This window comes from Atractosteus spatula, chromosome 8, assembly GCF_055471065.1.
Source record: "Atractosteus spatula isolate fAtrSpa1 chromosome 8, fAtrSpa1.hap1, whole genome shotgun sequence".
Taxonomy (NCBI): Eukaryota; Metazoa; Chordata; class Actinopteri; order Semionotiformes; family Lepisosteidae; genus Atractosteus; species Atractosteus spatula.
This window is the reverse complement of record NC_142713.1, coordinates 351414-376392: the sequence shown is the minus strand read 5'-3', so window position 1 is coordinate 376392 and position 24979 is coordinate 351414. Positions and strand designations below refer to the sequence as shown.

General features: G+C 55.8%; 3 protein-coding genes across 6 annotated transcripts; all 3 read left to right on the top strand.

Annotated features, from left to right (window-relative positions):
* Positions 1-4423: 4423 nt before the first annotated feature.
* On the top strand, positions 4424-7791 carry LOC148828938 (uncharacterized). Of its 2 annotated transcripts, XM_088923126.1 has the most exons (4): positions 4424-4489; positions 5164-5296; positions 6702-6872; positions 7147-7791. In XM_088923126.1, exons 2-4 carry the CDS (start codon positions 5199-5201, stop codon positions 7325-7327), a joined length of 450 nt encoding a protein of 149 aa, XP_088779252.1. In that variant the 5' UTR covers positions 4424-4489; positions 5164-5198; the 3' UTR covers positions 7328-7791. The 2 variants fall into 2 exon arrangements, with proteins under 2 accessions (XP_088779252.1, XP_088779253.1); XM_088923127.1 differs by lacking the exon at positions 4424-4489 and having other exon boundaries at positions 5064-5296.
* A 1193-nt stretch (positions 7792-8984) lies between these two features.
* LOC148828937 (E3 ubiquitin-protein ligase TRIM16-like) lies at positions 8985-16416 on the top strand. Of its 3 annotated transcripts, none has more exons than XR_016091457.1 (7): positions 8985-9686; positions 10313-10408; positions 10668-10901; positions 11048-11207; positions 11871-11936; positions 13339-14590; positions 14902-14923. XR_016091457.1 is itself a non-coding variant. In XM_088923125.1 (7 exons), exons 1-7 carry the CDS (start codon positions 9096-9098, stop codon positions 15435-15437), a joined length of 1749 nt encoding a protein of 582 aa, XP_088779251.1. In that variant the 5' UTR covers positions 8985-9095; the 3' UTR covers positions 15438-16416. The 3 variants fall into 3 exon arrangements, 2 of the variants coding, with proteins under 2 accessions (XP_088779251.1, XP_088779250.1); XM_088923125.1 differs by having other exon boundaries at positions 14525-14590; positions 14902-16416; XM_088923124.1 differs by lacking the exon at positions 14902-14923 and having other exon boundaries at positions 13339-14605.
* A 613-nt stretch (positions 16417-17029) lies between these two features.
* Positions 17030-24931, top strand: LOC148828936 (E3 ubiquitin-protein ligase TRIM16-like). The gene is made up of 6 exons (XM_088922771.1): positions 17030-17643; positions 18233-18328; positions 18947-19180; positions 20042-20201; positions 21036-21101; positions 22201-24931. Exons 1-6 carry the CDS (start codon positions 17053-17055, stop codon positions 22752-22754), a joined length of 1701 nt encoding a protein of 566 aa, XP_088778897.1. The 5' UTR covers positions 17030-17052; the 3' UTR covers positions 22755-24931.
* Positions 24932-24979: the final 48 nt, after the last annotated feature.

Sequence of the window (24979 nt, the reverse complement as noted above, 5' to 3'; positions counted from 1 at the left end):
CCACTTGGTCTTGGCCCATGGGAGTTGTTCCCTATGCCCCGGCCTTGTCTGCGCTGGAAGAGACAGAGGGAGAGAAGGAGGGACTGGCCGGGCTATTTTCAGCAGCGTGCTTCCTGCAGGTGACAGGAATTGGAGGAATTCTGTAAACAATGGCTCATGGGAAGTGGGGGGGGGGGTGTGAGCAGCTGTGGGCAAAAAAAATAACTGGTAAATAAATAATGTCAAGTGAGTGTTACTGGCAACCTGGCAAATCTGGAGGACATGCAGTCAAATACATTGACCCACATCAAAACAAGTTAAAGTGAAGGAAATGAATAACTTTTGTGTGAACTAAAATCAAAACTTCTCTGCTTCAGTACTACATTATTGTCACTGTAGCTCCTGTTGTAACAGACTGTCCTACTGTACTGGGACTGTAGCTCCTACTGTAACAGACTGTCCTACTGTACTGGGACTGTAGCTCCTGTTGTAACAGACTGGTCTACTGCACTGGGACTGTAGCTCCTACTGTAACAGACTGTTCTACTGTACTGGGACTGTAGCTCCTGTTGTAACAGGACTGTTCTACTGTACTGGGACTGTAGCTCCTATTGTAACAGACTGTCCTACTGGACTGGGACTGTAGCTCCTATTGTAACAGACTGTCCTACTGCACTGGGACTGTAGCTCCTATTGTAACAGGACTGTCCTACTGTACTGGGACTGTAGCTCCTACTGTAACAGACTGTTCTACTGTACTGGGACTGTAGCTCCTGTTGTAACAGACTGTCCTGCTGTACTGGGACTGTAGCTCCTATTGTAACAGACTGGTCTCCTGCACTGGGACTGTAGCTCCTGTTGTAACAGACTGGTCTACTGTACTGGGACTGTAGCTCCTATTGTAACAGACTGGTCTACTGTACTGGGACTGTAGCTCCTATTGTAACAGACTGTTCTACTGCACTGGGACTGTAACTCCTATTGTAACAGACTGTCCTACTGTACTGGGACTGTAGCTCCTATTGTAACAGACTGGTCTACTGTACTGGGACTGTAGCTCCTATTGTAACAGACTGTTCTACTGTACTGGGACTGTAGCTCCTATTGTAACAGACTGTTCTACTGTACTGGGACTGTAGCCCCTATTGTAACAGGACTGTTCTACTGTACTGGGACTGTAGCTCCTACTGTAACAGACTGTCCTACTGTACTGGGACTGTAGCTCCTAATGTAACAGGACTGGTCTACTGTACTGGGACTGTAGCCCCTATTGTAACAGGACTGTTCTACTGTACTGGACTGTAGGTCCTATTGTAACAGACTGTTCTACTGTACTGGGACTGTAGCCCCTATTGTAACAGTACAATTTAGGACACATGGTATTAATATTTGAGAAAACAAATAGGTTTTAGGTTTGAAGGTTTGAGAGTTTGACACCAGTGATGTCTCAGTTCATCTGCCGAATGTCTTCAGGAGAGCTTCTGTGTTTCGTCTAGTGCGCTGCCCAGTGCTCCTGCGCCCGCTGGGAGAGGGCCATGAGTCCAGGAGGGCCGGGGACACACACTCATCACGTCATAACGGACAGGATCGTCATCGGGAGCTGCACAGGAGAAAGACCGGCGTCGCTCCGCCAGCGGGGCCGAAGACACGTTCCTGACTCCCAGCTCACTTCCTGTGGGCCAGACGCCCCTGAGGATCGGGGGTCTTGCGTGGCCGGGCTGGGGGCTCCTGCGTGCGTGAGTGCAGGCCACTCAGATCGTGAGCTCGTGGTCATCGCTCCTGGCTCCCACTCCGGCGGAAGAGTGACAGATCTCGCCGGGAGTTTATATTTAAACTGAATGGGATTTCCTTCCAGAATTGAATTGTGTGTTTTTTTAAAACCACATTCCTCACATTTCTCACCTCTGCCGTACTCTGTCACTGTTAATGTACTGGAGTGTCCAGTCAGTGTGTCTGTATGAACCCCTCTCTCTCTCAGTGCAGTGTTAATGTACTGGAGTGTCCAGTCAGTGTGTCTGTATTAACCCCTCTCTCTCTCAGTGCAGTGTTCATGTACTGGAGTGTCCAGTCAGTGTGTGTGTATTAACCCCTCTCTCTCAGTGCAGTGTTAATGTACTGGAGTGTCCAGTCAGTGTGTCTGTATTAACCCCTCTCTCTCTCAGTGCAGTGTTAATGTACTGGAGTGTCCAGTCAGTGTGTCTGTATTAACCCCTCTCTCTCTCAGTGCAGTGTTAATGTACTGGAGTGTCCAGTCAGTGTGTGTGTATTAACCCCTCTCTCTCTCAGTGCAGTGTTAATGTACTGGAGTGTCCAGTCAGTGTGTGTGTATTAACCCCTCTCTCTCTCAGTGCAGTGTTAATGTACTGGAGTGTCCAGTCAGTGTGTGTGTATTAACCCCTCTCTCTCTCAGTGCAGTGTTAATGTACTGGAGTGTCCAGTCAGTGTGTCTGTATTAACCCCTCTCTCTCAGTGCAGTGTTAATGTACTGGAGTGTCCAGTCAGTGTGTCTGTATGAACCCCTCTCTCTCTCAGTGCAGTGTTAATGTACTGGAGTGTCCAGTCAGTGTGTGTGTATTAACCCCTCTCTCTCTCAGTGCAGTGTTAATGTACTGGAGTGTCCAGTCAGTGTGTCTGTATTAACCCCTCTCTCTCTCAGTGCAGTGTTAATGTACTGGAGTGTCCAGTCAGTGTGTCTGTATTAACCCCTCTCTCTCTCAGTGCAGTGTTCATGTACTGGAGTGTCCAGTCAGTGTGTCTGTATTAACCCCTCTCTCTCTCTCAGTGCAGTGTTAGTGTACTGGAGTGTCCTGTCAGTGTGTGTGTATTAACCCCTCTCTCTCTCAGTGCAGTGTTAATGTACTGGAGTGTCCAGTCAGTGTGTCTGTATTAACCCCTCTCTCTCTCAGTGCAGTGTTAATGTACTGGAGTGTCCAGTCAGTGTGTGTGTATTAACCCCTCTCTCTCTCAGTGCAGTGTTAATGTACTGGAGTGTCCAGTCAGTGTGTGTGTATTAACCCCTCTCTCTCTCAGTGCAGTGTTAATGTACTGGAGTGTCCAGTCAGTGTGTGTGTATGAACCCCTCTCTCTCTCAGTGCAGTGTTAATGTACTGGAGTGTCCAGTCAGTGTGTGTGTATTAACCCCTCTCTCTCTCAGTGCAGTGTTAATGTACTGGAGTGTCCAGTCAGTGTGTGTGTATTAACCCCTCTCTCTCTCAGTGCAGTGTTAATGTACTGGAGTGTCCAGTCAGTGTGTCTGTATTAACCCCTCTCTCTCTCAGTGCAGTGTTAATGTACTGGAGTGTCCAGTCAGTGTGTCTGTATTAACCCCTCTCTCTCTCAGTGCAGTGTTCATGTACTGGAGTGTCCAGTCAGTGTGTGTGTATTAACCCCTCTCTCTCTCAGTGCAGTGTTCATGTACTGGAGTGTCCAGTCAGTGTGTCTGTATTAACCCCTCTCTCTCTCAGTGCAGTGTTAATGTACTGGAGTGTCCTTCCTCATACAGCGCAGGGAGAACAGTAGCTCAGGCCCAGCTTGACGTCTTTTACCTGTTAGCTCACTGATCAGTCCTCCACGCATACCTGAGCAGCCAGCAGGAGGCGCTGTGCTCATCTTGAGCTCGAACTGGTGTCCCCTCCTGCGCAGCCCAGCGGTCCTGACCCGCAGCGGCAGCGCCGAGCGGCGGGGAGGGGACTGTGGGTCGGGGACGAGCCGAGGAGACTCTCGGCTGTGTGCAACCTGATCCCTCCTCTCCCAGCATCCTCCTGGCCTTGCGGGTGAGCTCCCCGCTGTCTCGCTCCGCCGCGGTCCTCTTCCCGATTTCCACAGCGCCTTTCCCCCTCCGAATCCTTCCCTGTGTCCGGAATCACTCCCAGTCCCCTGCGCTCCGTCTCCCGTCTCCCGAGGCCCCCCGCAGATCCAGAATCCACCTGGACGATCTCCAGGGCCGGGCAGCTCCGCTCCCCTCCGCTCCTTAATTAGTTAATTGCCGATGAGCTCGGCGATGAAGGAGCAGCGTGCCAGCGTGAGCACCCAGCTGTCCAGGCCAGACGTGGACGGGGGGCAGTCCGCAGTGTTATTATTATTATTATTATTATTAATAATATCGAAGAATCATAACAATAATAACAGCGATCGCGGCCAAGAACTCTGGGACATTACGCAACCCTTCTCACTTGTTTTGCTCTTGTGTTTGATAACGAGCTTCGCTTTAATTTCGGAGAAAGAAATCTCTTCCGGAGAGGAAGCTGGAGCCGGTGCTGGAGGAGGGGGGGTCGACGGTGACGCGTCTCTAACAATGCGCTCCGAGGGGGGGTGACAGCGCACGCCGCTGACTCGAACAATGCTTTCCGACCGAGAGAGAGGGGCACGGTCAGACTCCCCCTCTCCTCTCCCCGCCCTCCACCTCCTCTTATAAGGAGCGGAGCACGAGCAGAGAGCCAGACACCGGAGCCCCGCAGACGCCCCGCAGACGCCCCCAGACGGAGCCCGTGCCGACGCCAGGTGAACTCAGGTAAACAGCGGTGTGTCCAGCAGACTGGACCGGGGCGGGCGGGCAGCCAGGTGAGGATTTTCGAGGGCGCGCTGATGACCGGATCCGGAGGCTGGACTGTTTCGGGGTTCAGGGGGCTGTGAGGGGTGGGGATTATCGCCACACCGACCTGGGAGCTGGACCTGCTCTGAGCACAACTGGGGCTCCCAGGACTGACTGGGGGCGCGGAAAGGAGACGCTCCGGGATGGCAGCCCCCGGCCCGGCCTGGAGTCTGGGACCACAGGATTCCCTGGAAGGAGGGAGGATCGGATGGGATCCTGTTTCTTCTCAGAGGGATGGGCCGCCCCAGACAGTGACAGCTGGGGTGCCACGTGTCTCCCGCAGACACTGGAAGACAGAGGACTGTACCCCGACACTGGCAGACTGTACTCCAACATGGGAAAGGCTGCACCCCAACATTGGAAGACTGTCCCCCGACACTGGCAGACTGTACCCCGACACGAGCAGGCTGCACCCCGATACGATACAGATGGCAGTCTCTCCAGGAGTGAACTGTGCTGCCCAGCGCTGCTCTGCCCCTGGGAGTGTTGCCCTGGTAACCGGCGCCCCCACCTTGTGGCACAGGGGGGTGCTCTCTGCTCCACTGCTTCAGCGGGACGTCCGCTAACCTGCTCTTCGTGTCTTCCTTTCCCAGCAGCCCGGAAGCACTGACCGCAGCCTGCGAGGACGATGGACCCCGGTCTGCTCCCTCACCTGCTGATGCTGGTGGCCGCAGTCCACAGCACTGATGCAGCACCCCGCCGATCAGCGCCCCAATCCCAGCCCAGGTCAGTGTCTCCACACGCTCACTGTGACAAGCTTCACTTCCACGCACGACTGCTCCGTGTGCTGGGACAGATCCCCGATCCTCTCTGCTCTGACATGATCCCTGACACAGAGGAAGGTCAGTGTGATCGTGTCCAGGAGGGGTGAATCAGGGAGCTGTGGGCTGGGACAGATCCCTGACACAGAGGAAGGTCAGTGTGATCATGTCCAGGAGGGGTGAATCAGGGAGCTGTGTGCTGGGACAGATCCCTGACACAGAGGAAGGTCAGTGTGATCGTGTCCAGGAGGGGTGAATCAGGGAGCTGTGGGCTGGGACAGATCCCTGACACAGAGGAAGGTCAGTGTGATCGTGTCCAGGAGGGGTGAATCAGGGAGCTGTGGGCTGGGACAGATCCCTGACACAGAGGAAGGTCAGTGTGATCGTGTCCAGGAGGGGTGAATCAGGGAGCTGTGGGCTGGGACAGATCCCTGACACAGAGGAAGGTCAGTGTGATCATGTCCAGGAGGGGTGAATCAGGGAGCTGTGTGCTGGGACAGATCCCTGACACAGAGGAAGGTCAGTGTGATCGTGTCCAGGAGGGGTGAATCAGGGAGCTGTGTGCTGGGACAGATCCCTGACACAGAGGAAGGTCAGTGTGATCGTGTCCAGGAGGGGTGAATCAGGGAGCTGTGTGCTGGGACAGATCCCTGACACAGAGGAAGGTCAGTGTGATCGTGTCCAGGAGGGGTGAATCAGGGAGCTGTGGGCTGGGACAGATCCCTGACACAGAGGAAGGTCAGTGTGATCGTGTCCAGGAGGGGTGAATCAGGGAGCTGTGGGCTGGGACAGATCCCTGACACAGAGGAAGGTCAGTGTGATCGTGTCCAGGAGGGGTGAATCAGGGAGCTGTGGGCTGGGACAGATCCCTGACACAGAGGAAGGTCAGTGTGATCGTGTCCAGGAGGGGTGAATCAGGGAGCTGTGGGCTGGGACAGATCCCTGACACAGAGGAAGGTCAGTGTGATCGTGTCCAGGAGGGGTGAATCAGGGAGCTGCGTGCTGGGACAGATCCCTGACACAGAGGAAGGTCAGTGTGATCGTGTCCAGGAGGGGTGAATCAGGGAGCTGTGGGCTGGGACAGATCCCTGACACAGAGGAAGGTCAGTGTGATCGTGTCCAGGAGGGGTGAATCAGGGAGCTGTGGGCTGGGACAGATGAATGGATCACTGTGGATGAGAGCTGCTGGAAACACATCTGCAGGTGCAACAGCAGCTTCTGTTACAGCCATGGGAACCTGGTGTGGACAATGGCTACAGGCAGTTCAGAGAGCAGTAGGACATGATGAAGACTGTAGATCAGACAGCTGTGTGACAGAGGGGTCCAGCAGAGGGGTCCATCTAATCTCTCCTTCTGCCCCCCCCCCGCAGGTCTCCGCAGGCCCTGAGCCCCGCCCTGGGCCAGGGGCCGCACAGGCTCCGGGTCGAGAGGTCGCCGTCTCTCCCCGCCCTGCGCGCGGGGGTCATCTGGAGAGGCTTCGCCTCCTGGTCGAGGGTGATCCGGCCGGAAGATCTCCGGGACTCCCAGAGGCTGCCCACAAGGTGCCCGCCCGTCTGTCCTGATCTGTGCCCTTCTCTGCGCCAACGCCTTCCCGCTGCTCGAGCAGGCTGGGTACTGGCTGCCGTTCCCACCCGGCCCTGCAGGGGGCCTCGCTCCGGACATGCCTTGCTGTGGACGTGACTTTCGGCTGCGTCCGGCTGGTCGCCAGCGCCCCACTACAGTGTCCATCGCCCCCCAGGCCCCCCCCCCGGACCCCTGATCCGCTCCCTCTCCCCCGAGAGCTGCGCTCACCCCTCCCCCCTCTCTCTCCCTCAGGCCCGACTCTGCGCCGGCCCGCCCCAGGAGGTCCCAGAACCCGGGGGGCCGGGGGTGCCAGCTGGGGACCTGTCAGCTGCACAACCTGGCCAGCCTGCTGTACCGGATCGGCGCCAAGAGCGGCAAGGAGGAGTCCAGCGGCGCGTCGGACCCGCGCGGCTACGGGCGCAGGCGGCGCTGAGGGGGCGGGGAGGCCCGGACTGCCCCTGGGGGGCGCTCGGGAGGCGCCGCGCCCCAGACCGCGTTGACCGTGGGTCCTGGAGCGAGAGCTGCTGGAGCAGAGCATGCTGGTCCGCGTGTGGCAGCTGTGGAGAGTGAAAGACTGCTGTAAATAATGACAGGTCCTGCACAGATGATTATTGTTATTAATATTATTATTATTATTATTATTATTATTAATATTATTATTGCACAGAGATGATTTATGAGCCTGACCCTCTCCTCTCATGTTCCGGAGGGGTGCAGTGTGCAAAAGCACCGTACAGAGCCCAGAGCCCATAGCCCAGGGCCCAGAACCCAGAGCCCACAGCCCTGAGCCCAGAGCCCAGAGCCCAGAGGCCAGAACCCAGAGGCCAGAACCCACAGCCCAGAACCCAGAGCCCAGAGCCATGCTGTAAATCCCTGGATGATCTGTAAAGGGAGAGACGAGGAGCGAGTTCAATAAAGAGGTTCCTACACCAGCCCTGTCCTTCAGTGTGGGTCTGTCTCCGCGCCTGCGTGCCGGTTGGTGATCGTTACCGGGGTAAATACTCTGCTTAGGGAAAAGACACACACAGAGATTCAGCTCTACTGAAATGCAGTAGCTATCCAAACCGAGTTTGTGGGAAGACTCTCCAAAAAAAGTACAACGGTGTAGCTAGAATTCGGGGCACGTTACCGAAGGTGTCCACCCATCACGGCCCAGGCCTGCTGGTGCGGTGTGCAGATCAGAGCGACTGCAAGCCCTCTGCTGCCACCTGCTGGCGGCACTCCCACAGCGCCGCAGGCCAGCCCAAACGCATCATTCCCAGCGTCGGCTCCCCTGCTTGCTCTCGATCGGTCTCCTTGCAGGAGAAGGAGACAGGGGTGGCAGCAGGAGTTATCTGCTGCGTTATGTGCTGCGCGTGCTGTTGGATGTTACTGACTACAGGGCGGAGACTAAATCATTTCCCTTCTAATTCAAACCCAAACCGCCCTGACTACCGCAGCACGCTGGTGAGACCGCGTACTATTCCAAAAGCCACAGCTCTCCGTCAGCTCCCGGCGCCACTGACTGATTCACACGGGCGAGAGCCATGCTCCCTGCTCCTGCTCCGGCTGCTTCCGGTGTCTCCGCCTGCCAGGTGTGAGAGAGCGACCCCAGCACAGGGTCAGGGGTCAGGGGTCAGGGGTCAGGGCAAGCAGGCACAGCTTCGACAAGTCAAGATCTGCGTCTGTGGCTGGAGGGCTGCCAGTTCGTATCCCGCGGCCGACAGAGGAATCCTACTCCGTTGGGCCCCTGAGCGAGGCCCTGAACCCCAGCTGCTCCAGGGGCGCCGTATAAACGTCTGACCCTGCACTCTGACCCCCAGCTTCTCTCCCTGTCTGTGTGTCTCCTGGAGAGCAAGCTGGGGTCTGAGAGAAGACACATTCCTCATGCAAGAAATTGTATCTGGCCAATAAAGTGATCTTATAAATCATATAAATACCTCTGTCAAAGCGCCGTGGAAGTCGGCTGCTTGTGGCGGTGGCGCCCTTGAGCTCCTGCCCCGACACGCCCTGCGCTGCGGAGGCGCGAGACTCTCCCCTCCTCCTGTAACCCGAGCCGGCTGCCGCCTGTGCCCTCCCCTCCGGCTCCGGGCCGACAGCTCCGCAGACTCGCGCGCGCAGCCGAGGGAGCAGGCTGTGTCCCGCTGTGTCCCGCTGTGTCCCGCTGCGTCCCGCTCTGTCCCGCTCTGTCCCGCCCTCGCCCTCGCCCAGCCGGCAGCAGCATGGCTGCCTGCGTGCTGACGGAGGACCACTTCAGCTGCCCGGTCTGCCTGGACCTGCTGCAGGACCCCGTGGCGCTGCCCTGCGGGCACACCTACTGCATGGACTGCATCAGGGGCCACTGGGACAAGTCGGCGCCCACCGGCGTCTACAGCTGCCCCCAGTGCCGGGAGACCTTCTCCCCCAGGCCTGTCCTGCGCAGAAACACCATGCTGGCCGGAGTGGTGGAGACGCTGAAGAGGCCCGGGCACACAGCCGCTCCTCCTCCTCCTCCTCGCCCCTGTTTTGCCCCCGGAGACGTGCCGTGTGACGTCTGCGCAGGGAGGAAGATGAGAGCTGTGAAGTCCTGCCTGGTGTGTGTGGCCTCTTACTGCCAGACTCACCTCGACCTCCACAACGAATCCCCCGCTTTCAAGAAGCACTCGCAGGTCAGCACCAGGGGGGGGCCCCAGCACCGGGCTTGTCCGGCTCACCAGAAACTGCGGGACGCGTACTGCCGCACCGATGAGACCTACATCTGCCCGCTGTGCTCCGAACGCGACCACAGGGGCCATGACACCGTCTCCACTGCAGCGGAGAGGATGGAGAAACAGGTGAGGAATCCCACTCTTTACCGAGGGCGAGATCGGAGAGACCCGGGGCTCGGGGGTGTTCCAGGACTAGAACATGAGAAGGGCTTTGATTTCACACGGGCTGGATCAGGAGTGCAGGACAGTCTGCTTGTCTCTGTAGAATGCAATCAGCATGTTTTAACAAGGGGCAAAGGGGATGTTCAACTCTACAGGAAAGCTCAGGAATTCGACGTGCCATAGGAAAAGAAGTGGTTCAGGCGGGGAGCTGCGTCAGCAGGTGCAGGCTGCAAAGGAACAAGAAACAGGTTCATTCCAGCTGAGAAGAGAAGAAAGAAAACACAACGTTTCGGCCGTGGAGCCTTCTTCAGGTGTGAGAAGCCTTTTTCAGGTGTAGGCTCCACGGCCAAAACGTTGTGTTTTCTTTCTTCTCTTCTCAGCTGGAATGAACCTGTTTCTTGTTCCTTTGGAAAATAAGGTTTGTTTCTTTGAGACTCCATACCTGATGGAAATCACTTTGCCGCTGTTTAAGGGGAAGAAGGAAGTGATAACGCTGTGAGTTTCAGTGAACTGGCTGGAATCAAGCACGACTGGTTCAGCCACTCTCCGGAATGTGCGCGTCAGGAACATGTCTCTGCATTCCTCCACAGAGGCAGCTCAGGGCGACACAGGCACAGACCCAGAGCAGGATCCAGGAGAGAGAGAAGGAGATGCAGGACCTGAGCCAGGCTGTGGAGTTACTCAGAGTGGGTACTGACGCACTGACACCCACAGACTGAGAAGACTGAGTTAGACATGTTCACTTCCGCGTTTGGTTCAGACAGAATGGTATGCTTGTCACAGGTCTCCTTTCTGAAGTGATAATCTTAGCTGGGAAGAGAAAAAGAGAGTTCTGACTGAAAGACAAATCTGGGTTTCTTCCTCTGATTGGAGATGAAAGTCTCCTTTTGACTCTCCAGTTTCAGTGTTTCCCCTCTGTAATCTGCGGTGTGTCTCCTCACCCAGAGCTCGGCTCAGAGAGCTTTGGAAGACAGCGAACGGATCTTTACTGAGCTGGTCCGCTCCATTCAGAAAATGCGTTCTGAAGTCGAAGAGCTGGTGCGATCTCAAGAGAGGGCTGCAGTGGGTCAGGCTGAAGGGCTCCTGGAGCGACTGGAGCAGGAGATCGCTGAGCTGAGGAGGAGAGACGCTGAGCTGAGCCAGCTCTCACACACAGAGGATCACATCCATTTCCTCCAGGTAACAGCACTGCTCTGGGACTCTCTGCAGTCCAGAAGGGAGTCTCTCACACAGAGCTCTCCAATGGAGCTGCTCCTGGCTTCTCCCCAGGAATGTGTGCTGGAGTGTGTTTGACTGGAAACTCCTCTCTCTCCTCCCTGCTGCAGAATTTCCAGTCCGTCTGTGTCCCTCCTGGAGCAGGGGAACTACCGAGCATTGCTGTCAACCCACACTTCTCATTTGGGGCTGTGAGGGAAGCTCTTTCAGAACTTCAGGAACTGCTGGAGGACATTTGCAAAGGGGAATCCCTCAAGATCTCCAGGAGAGGTTGGTGGAGAAACTCTTTCCAGGCGCTCTGGCGAGCGGCTGATCTCACTCTGTTCCCAGATCCGTGTTTCACAGCCCCTCACTCCACAGATCCAGTCTGAGTGCAAGCGTTTTCTCGCCTGGCTGTCGTTACCAAGCCTTTGGCTTCTTGTCAGTCCAGCCTCCCTTATGCAGAGCTGTGAGGGTCTTGATGTTCCTAAAGATTTTAATTTGTATTGATCGGAACTCTATTCTTTGGGAGTTATCCATCCATCCACCCATCAATTCATCCACTCATCAGTCCAAACACCCACCCATTAATCCTCCCATCCACTCATCAATCCACCCATCAACTAATCAATTAATCAATTCATCCACTCATCAGTCCACCCATCAGCTCATCAATTAATCAATTCATCAGTCCACCCATCAACTCAATCATTAATCCATCTGCCAGTAATCCACCTACCCCCTCATCAATCCAACCAAATATCCACTCGATCCATCCATCCACCCAGTTAACCACTCTTCAATCCGACCATCAGTTAATCAACTCATCCACTAATCATTTCACCCACCCATCGGTCCGTCATCAGAAAGCTGCTCCGTGCAGACAGAGGTGACCTGTGACCTGTGACCTGTGACCCGCAAGGCTCAGCTCAGCTTCTCTCTCCGTCTCCCTAGTGAACGAGGTTCCTGTCTACAGTCTGAAGACCCCAGAGCCCAGGCTCAGAGCGGAGATTCCCCAGCGTGAGTCTGTTTTCACAGGGAAGAGACGAGCGCACAGACGCACACTCGCTGCAGCACGGTCACGCAGCACTACTGCATCACAATCACGCAACTCCTTTCAGTCCACTTGTAACCGTTCCTGGAGAGAACGCAGGAGCAGGCCGAGGAGCGGCTCTGCAGGGGTTCGAGTGATCTGAATGCCAAGGGTCGTCCGCGTTGTAGGAGCTCTTAGAATCAACCAGTCAGGCAGGCTCAATGAGCTTCATCTCTAAGATAATGACGGACGTGATGTACAGTACATCACCGTGACTGACCCGCCCCTCAACAGGAGGCTCATGAGGCACAAGCACATGGACAATCCCCAGCCATCCACAAGGGTGTGTTGTAGAAGGACTTACTATACCACCCGCTCTGTCTCTACACAGAGACAACAGCACCCAGCTCTGCACTCAACTACCCGTCCCAGCTGAACCCACAAGTCCTCTTATATACTAACCTAGATCTAACTCACCCCATGTGACAATGCGGCTCTCAGACCGTCACCAGTTCGCTGATCACACAATCAGTGCACCACACGTTACCCTAGCTACACACAATAGGGGACCTGATGACCTCTAGTGGCAGGTAGGCAGAAATGACTGGCTGTTCGAAAAACAAGACACAGTGGCCCAGGGACCGATCAGTCTTCTAGCTGCATTGGGAAAGAGCTATAGGAGAGCTGCGTAAGATCCGGGGAGAGCTCGTATTGAAAGTGCGTTTGGAAATAACGGGGGTTTAGAGAGGGTGAGCTGCTTCTGAGAACACGCTACATCACCCGCGGCGCGTTGCTCCAGCGACGTGTGCCCTGTGCGTCCCTGGCAAAGGTCGCGCAGACCTGGACGGGGGACGAAGAGCCTGTGATCAGAGGAAGGGTCTCAGGGTGGGCTCCGGCGGGGGGTCAGTGGGGTGCTGAGCGCACTGGGCTGTGGTGACCGGCGATGCCACACGGATGGGGTGTAGGGTCCCCGATCTAGAGAATCTGTAGAAATGTTCACCTCACAGAGGTGTTCTGGCTCCTTCCAGACATTGCTGGTGAAGACCCCCGGAGAGATTTCAACCAGCTGAATACAGGTAGTTTGTTTTTTAGCAGCTAAATAATCTGAGGGCCTCATTCAGCTGTGTCTGGAGAGAAGCCGGAGTATCAGATTGTTCCACACCCCCGCCCCCCTCTGTGTAAAGAACCAAGGGAAAAAACACTGAACACTGTTAAAGTGGAACTCGCGGATGCGAACGCTTTGTGGGGGTGGGCACACGGTGGAGGGCTCTTAGTGTCCTGGGCGGACCTGTCCAGTGGTTTCTCTCTGTGTCCCAGTGCCTGAAGCCCCAGTCGGCACTCTGAAGATCCCAGAGCAGGTTTGCCACACTGTGAGGGTTTCTTCCTCAGGCTGGGGTAAAGGAGGTCTCAGCACAACACAGCCCAGCACAGCACAGCACAGCCCAGCCCGGCACGGCACGGCACGGCACGGCACGGCACAGCACAGCACAGCACAGCACAGCTCAGCACGGCACGGCACGGCACGGCCCGGCACGGCACGGCCCGGCACGGCACGGCTCGGCACAGCACAGCACAGCACAGCACAGCCCAGCACAGCCCAGCACAGCTCAGCTCGGCACAGCACGGCACAGCACGGCACAGCACGGCACAGCTCGGCCCAGCACGGCACAGCACAGCTTAGCCCAGCCCAGCCCAGCACAGCACAGCACAGCACAGCACAGCACAGCATAGCACAGCCCAGCACAGCCCAGCACAGCACAGCACAGCTCAGCTCAGCACAGCACAGCACAGCACAGCACAGCACAGCACAGCTCAGCCCAGCCCAGCCCAGTCCAGCCGGCACAGTACAGCACAGCACAGCACAGTATAGCACAGCACAGCACAGCTCAGCACAGCTCAGCACAGCACAGCACAACACAGCGCACCACAGCATAGCACAGCTCAGCTCAGCTCAGCTCAGCACAACACAGCGCAGCGCAACGCAGCGCAGCTCAGCTCAGCTCAGCACAGCACAGCACAGCTCAGCACAGCACAGCACAGCACAGCACAGCTCAGCTCAGCTCAGCTCAGCTCACCACAGCACAGCACAACACAGCATAGCACAGCTCAGCAAAGCGCAACACAGCGCAGCACAGCACAGCACAACACAGCGCAGCCCAGCACAGCTCAGCTCAGCTCAGAACAGTACAGCTCAGCCCAGCACAGCCTAGCAGAGCTCAGCCCAGCGCAGCCCAGCAGAGCTCAGCACAGCACAACAGGGGGACGAGGAAGGCTGCTGGGTAGCCAAGCAAACAAGCCTTAAGATGTATAAGGTGCTGATTTGGAATATACTGTACATCTGCTGGAGCACTGAACACCTGTTGTGTTATCATATAAAAATGGGATGCTGTGCTTACTATATATATATAACTTTACAGAAAGGGTATATTCAGATTCCAGATGACAGTATTGGTTATTTACAGTATATTGTTATTCCCCTGAGACATAAACACATTCTCAAAACCCTGGAGGACCAAGGAACTGCCCTGATCCATCTCCCTCAGTCCTGTTTCTCTCTGTGTCTCTGTCTCTCCAGTGAAGGAAACTCCGGCCTTCAGTCTGCAGACTCCAGAGCCCAGGACCAGAGCAGAGCTTTTACACTGTGAGTCTGTTTTCACTCCTGCTCCCCACTGAAAAATTCACTCACACACACCTGGAGCTGACTGTCCTCTTCTCTCCAATCAGAAACCCCAGTGTGTATCTTACTGGGCTGTGGGGGCGAGACTCTAGTGGAGATCTGCTCAGGGATTGGTCTGTTCTGCCTGTCACTCCTCTGACAGTCCTCTTCTCTCCAATCAGAAACCCCAGTGTGTATCTTACTGGGCTGTGGGGGCGGGACTCTAGTGGAGATCTGCTCAGGGATTGGTCTGTTCTGCCTGTCTGTCCTCTGACTGTCCTCTTCTCTCCAATCAGATGCCTGTCAGCTCACACTGGACCCCAACACAGCGCACAGACACCTCCGTCTGTCTGAGGGGAACAGGAGGGTGATGAGGAAGACACAGCAGTGCTCGCATCCCGCTCACCCCGAGAGATTCGACTCCTGCCCCCAGGTGCTGTGCAGAGAGGGGCTGTCCGGCAGTCGCCATTACTGGGAGGTGCAGTGGAGTGGGGGAAAGGCATCGATCGGCGTCACTTACAAAGGACTCAGCAGGAAAGGGGAGGGTGATGACTGTCGCCTGGAACTCAACGACCAGTCCTGGAGTCTGTGCTGCTCCGGGTCCAGCTGCTCCTTCTGGCACAATAAGGAGAAAACTGCAGTAGCTGCCCCTCCCTCCTCCAGGATAGGGGTGTATGTGGACCACAGGGCTGGAACTCTGTCCTTTTACAGCGTCTCTGGAGACACAGCGACCCTCCTGCACAGAGTCCAGGCCTCCTTCACGGAGCCCCTCTATCCCGGGTTCGGAGTCTGGGCGTTTGGCTCCAGTGTGGCACTGTGCCAGCTGGACTAGCCCCTCTGTCGCCGATCGTGTAAATAACTGGAATCAAAGCCCGTACTGTGAAGGCGAGGATGGAGGAATACCTGTAACTGCCTGGTGTGTTTTCTGTCTTTCTAATTGTACAGCGGGGTGAGCAGCCTGGCCGGTGACCTGCATTATTCTCGCCAGGCGTGAAGGTGAGCCCAGAGCCCAGAGCCATGCAGGAGACCCCGTCTCTCCGGTGTCGCAGTCGCAGGCAGGAGGGAAACCGCAGGCGAAAATGTCATGAATCTAAACACCTTTTCCATTCTCAGCAAACCCTGCAAGAAGAGCCCTTCCAACTCGTTGTCATGCCTCAGTCTGAGGACTGCACTGGGTCGCGGTGAGCACCCTCAAGGCCTGTTCGCTCTTGGGGACACTGCTCACATCGGGGTGACAGGATTAGTGAGCCCCAGGGGGACTGACCCCTCTGGCTCTGCTTGGACCCGGCGCTGCAGACTGGAGGGGCGCAGGACATGGGGGCAGGCTGTTGATCCCCTGCTGAAACCCCCAGAGAGACAGCGGGGTCCCTCAGACAGACCCCCCAGCCGGGAGCTCAGGGGAGGGGTCAGGGGCCAGACGTGAGGTCAAAGGTCAGGAACAAGCGTCTTTGAGACAGAAGCTCGGCGCGGCAACTTGACTCGGAACGGGACGCAGTGCAGACAGAAAACACTTTCCAGTCTCAGAGTCTGATTATTGTCTGAGCTGCGGTCGGGACTGGGGGACGGCTCGTCGGAGGAAGAGAAGGTCTTGCAGTACATCTTCAGCCCCTCCAGCCTGAACCAGGAGCACGACGCCGCGTGGCAGAATTCCTGCCCATCAGCCCCTCTGAGCTCTCTCTGCCCCAGCTGGGGTACTTCCTGATTAGGGATCCAGCACGGGCCCCCGGGCAGACAGCCCCTTTCCAGACCCCTGCATTGTCTGAAAATCGGTTTTCAATGTACCAGAGTAATAAATGTCAAAATGAAGTAAATGACCCTGTTGTTAATGGTGTTAGTGTGAATACCATGACAGCACACATCTGAACGGCACAGCAAACGCCATCACACTGAGTACAGCAGGCCTGCGACAGGAAGACAGCCAGAACAGTATGGTCAATAACACTCACTGTAGTATATGCCATTGAAAAAAGAAAAAAACTGTCATGTAATTTGTAAACGACGTGAATCATGTTCGCAATGAGCATATAAATCGTGCCAGTACCACGTTAAAATTACTACGCGGACAATCGTTAAACTAAAAGCACAACACTGCAGTACAGGACCATCTGTACGAATGCCAACAGCAGGGCTTTGCATGCTGTACGATTCACAGGCCACGATTCACACACACACACACAGACTGTCACAGGAACGGAATAGCTGAGTTTTACTGCTGTCAGCTCGTTCTTCCAGTCTGACTGTCCTATTGCTCTCCAGGGCGGGAAAGTCCCGGCTGGATGTGTGCTCACGCTGCCAGAGAGGTCAGGCTGCGCCTGGAGCTGCTGGCCAGCCTGAAGCGGTTCAGAGCAGGCCCCCTCCCCCGCGCAGCCTGGACACGCCTCCTCCACACTGGTTTCGTTTCTCTGAAAGCGAAAGTCTCCTCTGCCTCTCAGTCAGTCTGCAGGAAGATGGCAGAAGCCAGCGTCTGTATCACCCAGGACCAGTTCAGCTGCTCGATCTGTCTGGACGTGCTGAGAGATCCAGCGACTCTTCCCTGTGGACACAGTTACTGTATGGGCTGTATTAAGACTCACTGGGATCAGGATGATCAGACTGGAGTCTACAGCTGCCCCCAGTGCAGAGAGACCTTCACCCCAAGGCCTGTTCTGGGCAGAAACACCCTGCTGGCTGAAGTGGTGGAGAAACTGAAGGAGACAGGGCTCAGTGGTCCTCCTCCTGCTCCCAGTCCTGCTGGCCCTGGAGATGTGCTGTGTGATGTCTGCACTGGGAGACAGGTGAGAGCTGTGAAGTCCTGCCTGGTGTGTCTGGCCTCTTACTGTCAGACTCACCTCCAGCCTCACTGTGAAGCTGCTCCACTGAAGAGACACCAGCTGGTCGAGGCCACAGGACAGCTGGACAAGAAACTCTGTTCTCGTCACGGCAAGCTGCTGGAGGTCTACTGCCGTGCTGACAGAACGTGTGTTTGTCTGATGTGCACGGTGGACGATCACAGAGGCCACAACATCGTCCCAGCCGCAGCGGAGAGGACAGAGAGACAGGTGAGGAGCTGAACTGTTCGCTTGCAGCAGCTGTGATAGAGGATCCGATGCAGCACTGAGTAAAGAGGTTGCAGGACATGCTACACATTAAGTGTGTCTACACATGTGCTGTGGTGCTGTGTGTAACACACAGGGAATGCATGGGCACACTTGTCTGTAGCACAGGTTCTGATGTCTCTGCAGGGTGAAGGCATTTGGATTGAAGTCGTGTTTCTCTTTTGAGCGTGATCTGATGCAAACTGGTTTGTTTTCTGCACAATGACAGCACACACAGCCCTTAATGTGAGACACACACAGCTCTGGACATGTGAAACACACACACACACACACACACACAGACACACACCTCTGCACATTAGACATACTCACTCAGCTCTGGACATGAGACACACAAACACAGCTCTGGACATGAAACACACACACACAATCTGCCACTAGCGCTGCAGTCCAGAGTCCACAGACTGACTTGAAGGAAGTACTGTAGCACAATGAGCAGAACTGACTGTTTACAGTTAAACCTCAGGCACTGCAGTGTGTTGTAGGGAGAGTCCACAGCAGAATTGTCCTGAGTGTCTGTGTTTCTCCACAGAAGCAGCTGGGGGCGACACAGAGACAAACCCAGCAGAGACTCCAGGAGAGAGAGAAGGAGCTGCAGGAGCTGAGACAGGCTGTGGACTCACTCAGAGTGGGTATTGACCAGAGGGGTGGACGCACTTGCACAAGTCTGACTCTGGCCTGGGGTCCTTACTCCTCACCAGGCTTGAAACAGACTCCTGCTGTTGTACGTGGCTCCTCAGGAGGAGCAGAAAGGCGAGGATGGATATCGTATCATCAGGAATAGCCACAGGGCCACAAGTGGTGCATTTCAGTAATGGACCCACCAAACACCCACTCACAGTAATACCATAGGGTGTCCAGAGCTGGAGTATAAATCCCTCTGGGACACTGCTGGAGCGCTGGACACCGCTGGGACACTCACTCATGAGTGTGCTCCGGAAGTCACAAGGAAACTCATCTCAACCCTGCGCTGGGACTCCTCCTGTCCCTCCTGTCCCTCCACGCCGACTCTCGCCTCCTCTCCAGCCATCAGCCAGCGAGGAGGCCGGCGTGGGGCCAGGTCTCGGCCATCTGGGCTCGAATATTGATCATTCCGATCATATCGATCATCCTGATCAAGCCCGATGTCACGGTGCGGGTGCCTGGGGTCTAGTGGTGGGAGAACTGGACCGGAGCTGAGATGTTTCAGAGATAGAAGGGAGCAGCTGGGTCCTTGGAGTGTACTAACCCCCCCTGTTTCCCTCAGAGCTCTGCGCAGAGGGCGGTGGAGGACAGCGACAGGATCTTCTCCGAGCTGGACCGCTCCGTCAAGAGGATGCGTCATGCCGTCGCACAGCTGATCCAAGTTAACCAGCAGGCGGTGGAGATCAGGGGCGCAGCTCTCCTGGAGCGACTGGAGCAGGAGATCGCCGAGCTGAGGAGGAGAGACGCTGAGCTGAGCCAGATCTCACACACAGAGGATCACATCCATTTCCTCCAGGTAACAGCACTGCTCTGGGACTCTCTGCAGTCCAGTTCCAGTTTGAGCTGTCAGTTGATCCAGGCTTCTCCTCAGAATAAAAATAATAATAATAATAATAAACTTTATTTTATATAGCGCCTTCTCAAAGCACTTTACAGAATGGCAACAACAATATAAAAAAGAAAAACTACATAAGATAAGCAGGATGAGGAGACAGTAGATGCTGGTAGCAGAGGAGTAAAGAACAGTTCAGTGAAGACTCTTCTGAAGAAGGAGGTGTTGAGTCTGGATTTGAGGGAGTTTAGAGAAGGAGACTCTCTGGTATCCTTCAGGAGAAAGTTCCAGAACTTGGGGGCACAGCAGCAGTAGCCCTGTCACCCCCAGAGTGTGGACAGTTAGGAGAGCAGAATTAGCAGAGTGAAGGTTGAGAGGTGGGGAGCAGGATGACCGCAGCTCAGACAGGTACTGAGGTGCCGAGCCAGGCAGAGCCTCACAGGCGAGCAGGAGGATTTTAAAGTCCACGCGGAACCTGACAGGAAGCCAGTGCAGGGACTCCAGGACAGGAGTAATGTGATCACTTGCACTGGAACTGGTCAGGACTGTGGCTGCCGAATTTTGGACAGACTGAAGTTTGTTCAATGCAGATTTAGATACCCCAGAGAGCAGAGCTTTACAGTAGTGGATTTGGGAAAAGACAAATGTGTTGATCAGCCACAGTTAGTGATAACACAGGGTGTAGTCCAGCGATAATTCTGAGGTGAAAGAAAGATGTTCTGACAATATGCTGCACATGTGGGTCCAGTGTCAAGCCTGAATCAAATATCACCCCAGGGTTTGATTTGCTTCCTTGAGCTTCTCTCTCCCTTTCCGCTGCGGTAGAGCTACAAGTCCTTCTGTGGCCGGCCTGCAGGGGGCGATGTGCCCAACATCTCTGTCAATCCGGACTTCTCTTTCGGGGAAGTGAAGAAGAGCGTCCTTAAGCTGAAAAGGCAACTGGAGGACATCTGGAAGGAGGAGTCAGTCAAGATCTCCAGGACAGGTCGGTGGACAAACTCACTGTGACGTCTTTCCAGAAAATCTCCGGTTTTCCATTCCTTGACTTAAGAGCGTAATTCGTTCCCAAAACTGTTTGTAAGGGGAAGATCTGTCAAATGAAATTCTCTTCATTTAGAGAAAAGTAAAGCCTCCAGCTTCATTCCCAGAGTCTAGAAAGCGGTCCAGTATATCTGATTCTTACATTGTCCAAGGAGCAGCGCTGCGTGCTTGTGGAAGTTACCCTAGCACAGCAGTTAACACAGTTAACGGACAAGGCACGCCGAGGACTGTGTTGGGGGTGACTCTGTGAGGACGGTGTCTCCTGTTCAGACTAGGAAGGACGCGCCTTTGTTGTAGTAAAAATCTCTTTGTCACTTCCAAGGGGTCTCCACGCACTGTATCCGATTGGAATGGCTACTCCTGTGTTTGTCCAGTTGGATTAAGAGAAGGCCGTTCGGAGCAACAAGCCCATTTGGCAGTTAGTCCGCTGTTTCTTGACAGAAGCCAAGCTTTGGGCTTCAACCACACAGCTGTTCCACACCCCTGCCACCCTTTGTGTAAATATCTGTGGAAACCATACAGATTTAACCTTTCGATGAAGTACCTGGAGAAGCACTGCCGGCGCCAGGGGAAAAATCTGTAGGGGGGCGTCTGAGATTCTGACAGTAACGAGGCTCTGAATCGTTAAGAAAAAATAGTTGTAAAACCCACAGAAAGCACAAACTTCTATAACCCCAGTCCTAGTTACAAAACAATTGTAAGCACAAGGATAAACCACTGCCCGGAATCGGTCCACCTGCGCACACAGGAGGTATTAACGTTATCCATGTCTCCCCAGTGAATGAAGCCGCTGTCTACAAGCTGAAGGCCCTGCAGCCCAGGACCAGAGCCGAGTTCTTACACTGTGAGTCTGTTTCTGCTGGGAGAAACCTGGTTACTGCAAAGAGCAGAGCTGATGAACACTGTGTCAGACAGGAGCCCTACCAGACACGCCCCAGTCTGACTCACCCCCAATCAACCACACACATCTGTGAACAGACTCACCTCCAACCACACACATCTGTGAACAGACTCACCTCCAATCACACACATCTGTAAACAGACTCACCTCCAACCACACACATCTGTGAACAGACTCGCCTCCAATCACACACATCTGTAAACAGACTCACCTCCAACCACACACATCTGTGAACAGACTCACCTCCAATCACACACATCTGTAAACAGACTCACCTCCAACCACACACATCTGTGAACAGACTCACCTCCAATCACACACATCTGTAAACAGACTCACCTCCAACCACACACATCTGTGAACAGACTCGCCTCCAACCACACACATCTGTGAACAGGGCGGTGGCTCTGTGGCTCAGGATCGGCGCCTGTGGCTGGAAGGTTGCTGGTTCAAATCCCACAGCCAGCAGAGGTATTCTACTCCGTTGGGCCCCTGAGCAAGGCCCTGAACCCCAACTGCTCCAGGGGCGCTGTACAATGGCTGACCCTGCGCTCTGACCCCCAGCTTCTCTCCCTGACTGTGTGTCTCATGGAGAGCAAGCTGGGGTCTGCGAAGAGACAAATTTCTAATGCAAGAAATTGTATGTGGCTAAAAAAGTGATCTTATCTTACATCTGTGAAAAGACATGACCCCGATCAGACTCACCCTATGTGTATCTTACTGGGCTGTGGGGGCGGGACTCTAGTGGAGATCTGCTCAGGGATTGGTCTGCTCTGCCTGCCTGTCCTCTGACTGTCCTCTTCTCTCCAATCAGAAACCCCAGTGTGTATCTTACTGGGCTGTGAGGGTGGGACTCTAGTGGAGATCTGCTCAGGGATTGGTCTGCTCTGCCTGCCTGTCCTCTGACTGTCCTCTTCTCTCCAATCAGAAACCCCAGTGTGTATCTTACTGGGCTGTGAGGGTGGGACTCTAGTGGAGATCTGCTCAGGGATTGGTCTGCTCTGCCTGCCTGTCCTCTGACTGTCCTCTTCTCTCCAATCAGATGCCTGTCAGCTCACACTGGACCCCAACACAGCGCACAGACACCTGCGTCTGTCCGAGGGGAACAGGAGGGTGACCTGGGTGCGGCAGGAGCGCTCGCCGGTCGATCTCCCGCAGAGGTTCGACTGCTGGGGCCAGGTGCTGTGCAGAGAGGGGCTGTCGGGGGGCCGCTTCTACTGGGAGGTGGAGTGGAGCCGGGGCGTGGCGGCGGTGGGCGTGGCGTACGCGGGGCTGGCGCGGAAAGGCCGGGAGGCCGCCTGCGCCCTGGGGAACAACGCCCTCTCCTGGCGGCTGTCCTGCTCGGGTGCCGGCTGCGCGGCCTGCCACAGCCGGAGCACGACGGCGATCGCCGCCCCGCCGGGCCCCCGCGTGGGCGTGTTCCTGGACCACGCGGCCGGCCGGCTGTCCTTCTACAGCGTGTCCGGCGATGAGCTCACCCTGCTGCACAGCTTCCAGGCCGCCTTCACCGAGCCCCTGTACCCCGGCTTCGGCGTCTACGGCTACTGGGGCACCACGGTCGCGCTGTGCCAGCTGGAGCTGCCCCCGCCGCTGTGACCGCCGTCCGCAGAGCGACCCCCCCGGCGTCCGGGCCACCCCCCTCCTGAGGCAGAGCGACCCCCCCCGGCGTCCGGCCCGTCCCTCCTCCTGAGGCAGAGCGACCCCCCCCCCAGCGTTCCGCCCGCCCCCCTCCTGAGGCAGAGCGACCCCCCCCAGCATTCCGCCCGCCCCCCTCCTGAGGCAGAGCGACCCCCCCGGCGTCCGGCCCGTCCCTCCTCCTGAGGCAGAGCGACCCCCCCGGCGTCCGGCCCGTCCCTCCTCCTGAGGCAGAGCGAACCCCCCCCGGCGTCCGGCCCGTCCCCCCTCCTGAGGCAGAGCGACCCCCCCGGCGTCCGGCCCGTCCCTCCTCCTGAGGCAGAGCGACCCCCCCGGCGTCCGGCCCGTCCCTCCTCCTGAGGCAGAGCGACCCCCCCCCGGCGTCCGGCCCGTCCCCCCTCCTGAGGCAGAGCGACTCCCCCCGGCGTCCGGCCCACCCCCCCTCCTGAGGCAGAGCGACCTCCCCCCCAGCGTCCCGCCTGCCGCCCCTCCTGAGGCAGAGCGACCCCCCCCGGCGTCCACCCTCAGTATCCTGAAGAGGACAGGCGTGTCCTGAGCAGAGTGACCCCTCCACTGTCCACTCTCAGTGTCCTCAGCAGGACAGGCATGTCCTGAGCAGAGTGGCCCCTCCACTGTCCACCCTCAGTGTCCTGAAGAGGACAGGCATGTCCTGAGCAGAGTGACCCCTCCACTGTCCACCCTCAGTGTCCTGAGCAGAGTGACCCCTCCACTGTCCACCCTCAGTGTCCTGAGCAGAGTGACCTTTCCAGTTTGCCTGGGTCACCCCGCGCTCCTCGATTCCTGACACACCTGAGTGCGCTGATGGAAACTCCAGCCGGATCCCGAAGGGCTCAGAGAGAATCCCTGGATCAGCAGTTCCCGGCTGGATTCGCTCTCCTGAACGTTTTGTTTGTAGCCGACTCAGCGCCGTTACCATAACCTCCAGGTCCCGCAGTCCCCTCGGCCGTCATAGGAGTCTCCCCCACCAAAACACAGACGAGGGAACGTTCCCGAGAACAACTCACACGGAGAACAAGACTGTTTCAAGGGAGAGGGGCCAAAGCACATTCTTCTCCAGCTATGTGCCAATTAAGTGCGATTATGGGTAACCGTATTCAAACGCTTTTCTCATTCCGTTTGAATGTTTTCCTATTGCAATGTGCGTGTCAAGTGAGATGAAGTGAGTAAAACGGTCATTCATCTGTGTGAATACTGACGTGACCGACGGGAGCTCATGCAGACTCCACACAGACAGGCTCCTGAGGGCTGCCGGGTCTTTGCCATACAGTACCATTCGAATGCGCGGCAGCACGGTGGTGCAGTGGTGAGCCCCGCGCTGGCGCCCTGGGTGCAATTCCTGGGGTGCTGTCTGTGTGGAGTCTGTATGTTCTCATCGTGCTCGTGAGAGTCTCCTCCAGGAGCTCCGGTTTCCCGCCACAGTCCTGCTGGGGTTAATTGTCTTCCGGAAAAATTGCCCCTGGTGTGTGTGTGTGTGTGTGTGTGTTATACCCTACATTGCGCCTGGTGCTTGCTGGGATAGGCTCGGTCTCTCCCAGTGACCCTGGACTGGATAAAGCAGTGAGAGAATTTAGATTCTCAAGCGTCCTCTGTTTCACCAACTGTCCACTAGGTGGCAGCAGTCAAGATGGTGTTGAATGATGGTTTGTCGCAAGCATGGAAACTGCGTGATACAGGCGTGGCCGAACTGTGATCTCTGTCTCATGCAGACGTGTAGCAGGAACATAACTTGTACTTTGCTCCATAATAAACTGTAAAAGTGAATTCTGCATTTGTACAACAAAGGAGAGTTTTCGTACTCCAAATAAACTGTTCACTCACATGAGAGAGAATCACAACGGGTCCCAGTCCTACTGGGAGAGGGAGGAGGGAACTCAGCTGAACTGGCAGCCCAGTGTGTGATCTCCTGTCACAGCCTGAGGAACAGTGAGCCTGTCTCCCAATAATGCTCCAGCCGCCTACAGTATATGTCAATATTTTATGATATGTCTTTGTTGTAAATGTCTGTAGTTTTTTTTTTTTTTAGTTTTTGTTCTGCTTCATGTGAATTTCATTACTTTCATTTGCTTTGGCGACACTGATTGTACCCACCGGTCATGCTAATAAAGCACCTGGAACTGAACTGAAAATTGAGAGAGCTGTTCACTCACACCAGGGAGAGAGAGTCA

What these genes read in the sequence shown, in the direction of transcription:
- LOC148828936 (XM_088922771.1), top strand. Translation starts at nt 17,053, where the DNA reads ATGGCAGAAGCCAGCGTCTGTATCACCCAGGACCAGTTCAGCTGCTCG. An exon ending in ATCACATCCATTTCCTCCAG is followed by an intron (nt 19,181 to 20,041) that starts GTAACAGCACTG and finishes CCGCTGCGGTAG; the next exon opens with AGCTACAAGTCCTTCTGTGG. An exon ending in CAGAGCCGAGTTCTTACACT is followed by an intron (nt 21,102 to 22,200) that starts GTGAGTCTGTTT and finishes CTCTCCAATCAG; the next exon opens with ATGCCTGTCAGCTCACACTG.
- LOC148828937 (XM_088923124.1), top strand. Translation starts at nt 9,096, where the DNA reads ATGGCTGCCTGCGTGCTGACGGAGGACCACTTCAGCTGCCCGGTCTGC. An exon ending in CCTCAAGATCTCCAGGAGAG is followed by an intron (nt 11,208 to 11,870) that starts GTTGGTGGAGAA and finishes CCGTCTCCCTAG; the next exon opens with TGAACGAGGTTCCTGTCTAC. An exon ending in CAGAGCGGAGATTCCCCAGC is followed by an intron (nt 11,937 to 13,338) that starts GTGAGTCTGTTT and finishes TTTCTTCCTCAG; the next exon opens with GCTGGGGTAAAGGAGGTCTC.
- LOC148828938 (XM_088923126.1), top strand. Translation starts at nt 5,199, where the DNA reads ATGGACCCCGGTCTGCTCCCTCACCTGCTGATGCTGGTGGCCGCAGTC. An exon ending in GCGCCCCAATCCCAGCCCAG is followed by an intron (nt 5,297 to 6,701) that starts GTCAGTGTCTCC and finishes CCCCCCCCGCAG; the next exon opens with GTCTCCGCAGGCCCTGAGCC. An exon ending in TCCCAGAGGCTGCCCACAAG is followed by an intron (nt 6,873 to 7,146) that starts GTGCCCGCCCGT and finishes TCTCTCCCTCAG; the next exon opens with GCCCGACTCTGCGCCGGCCC.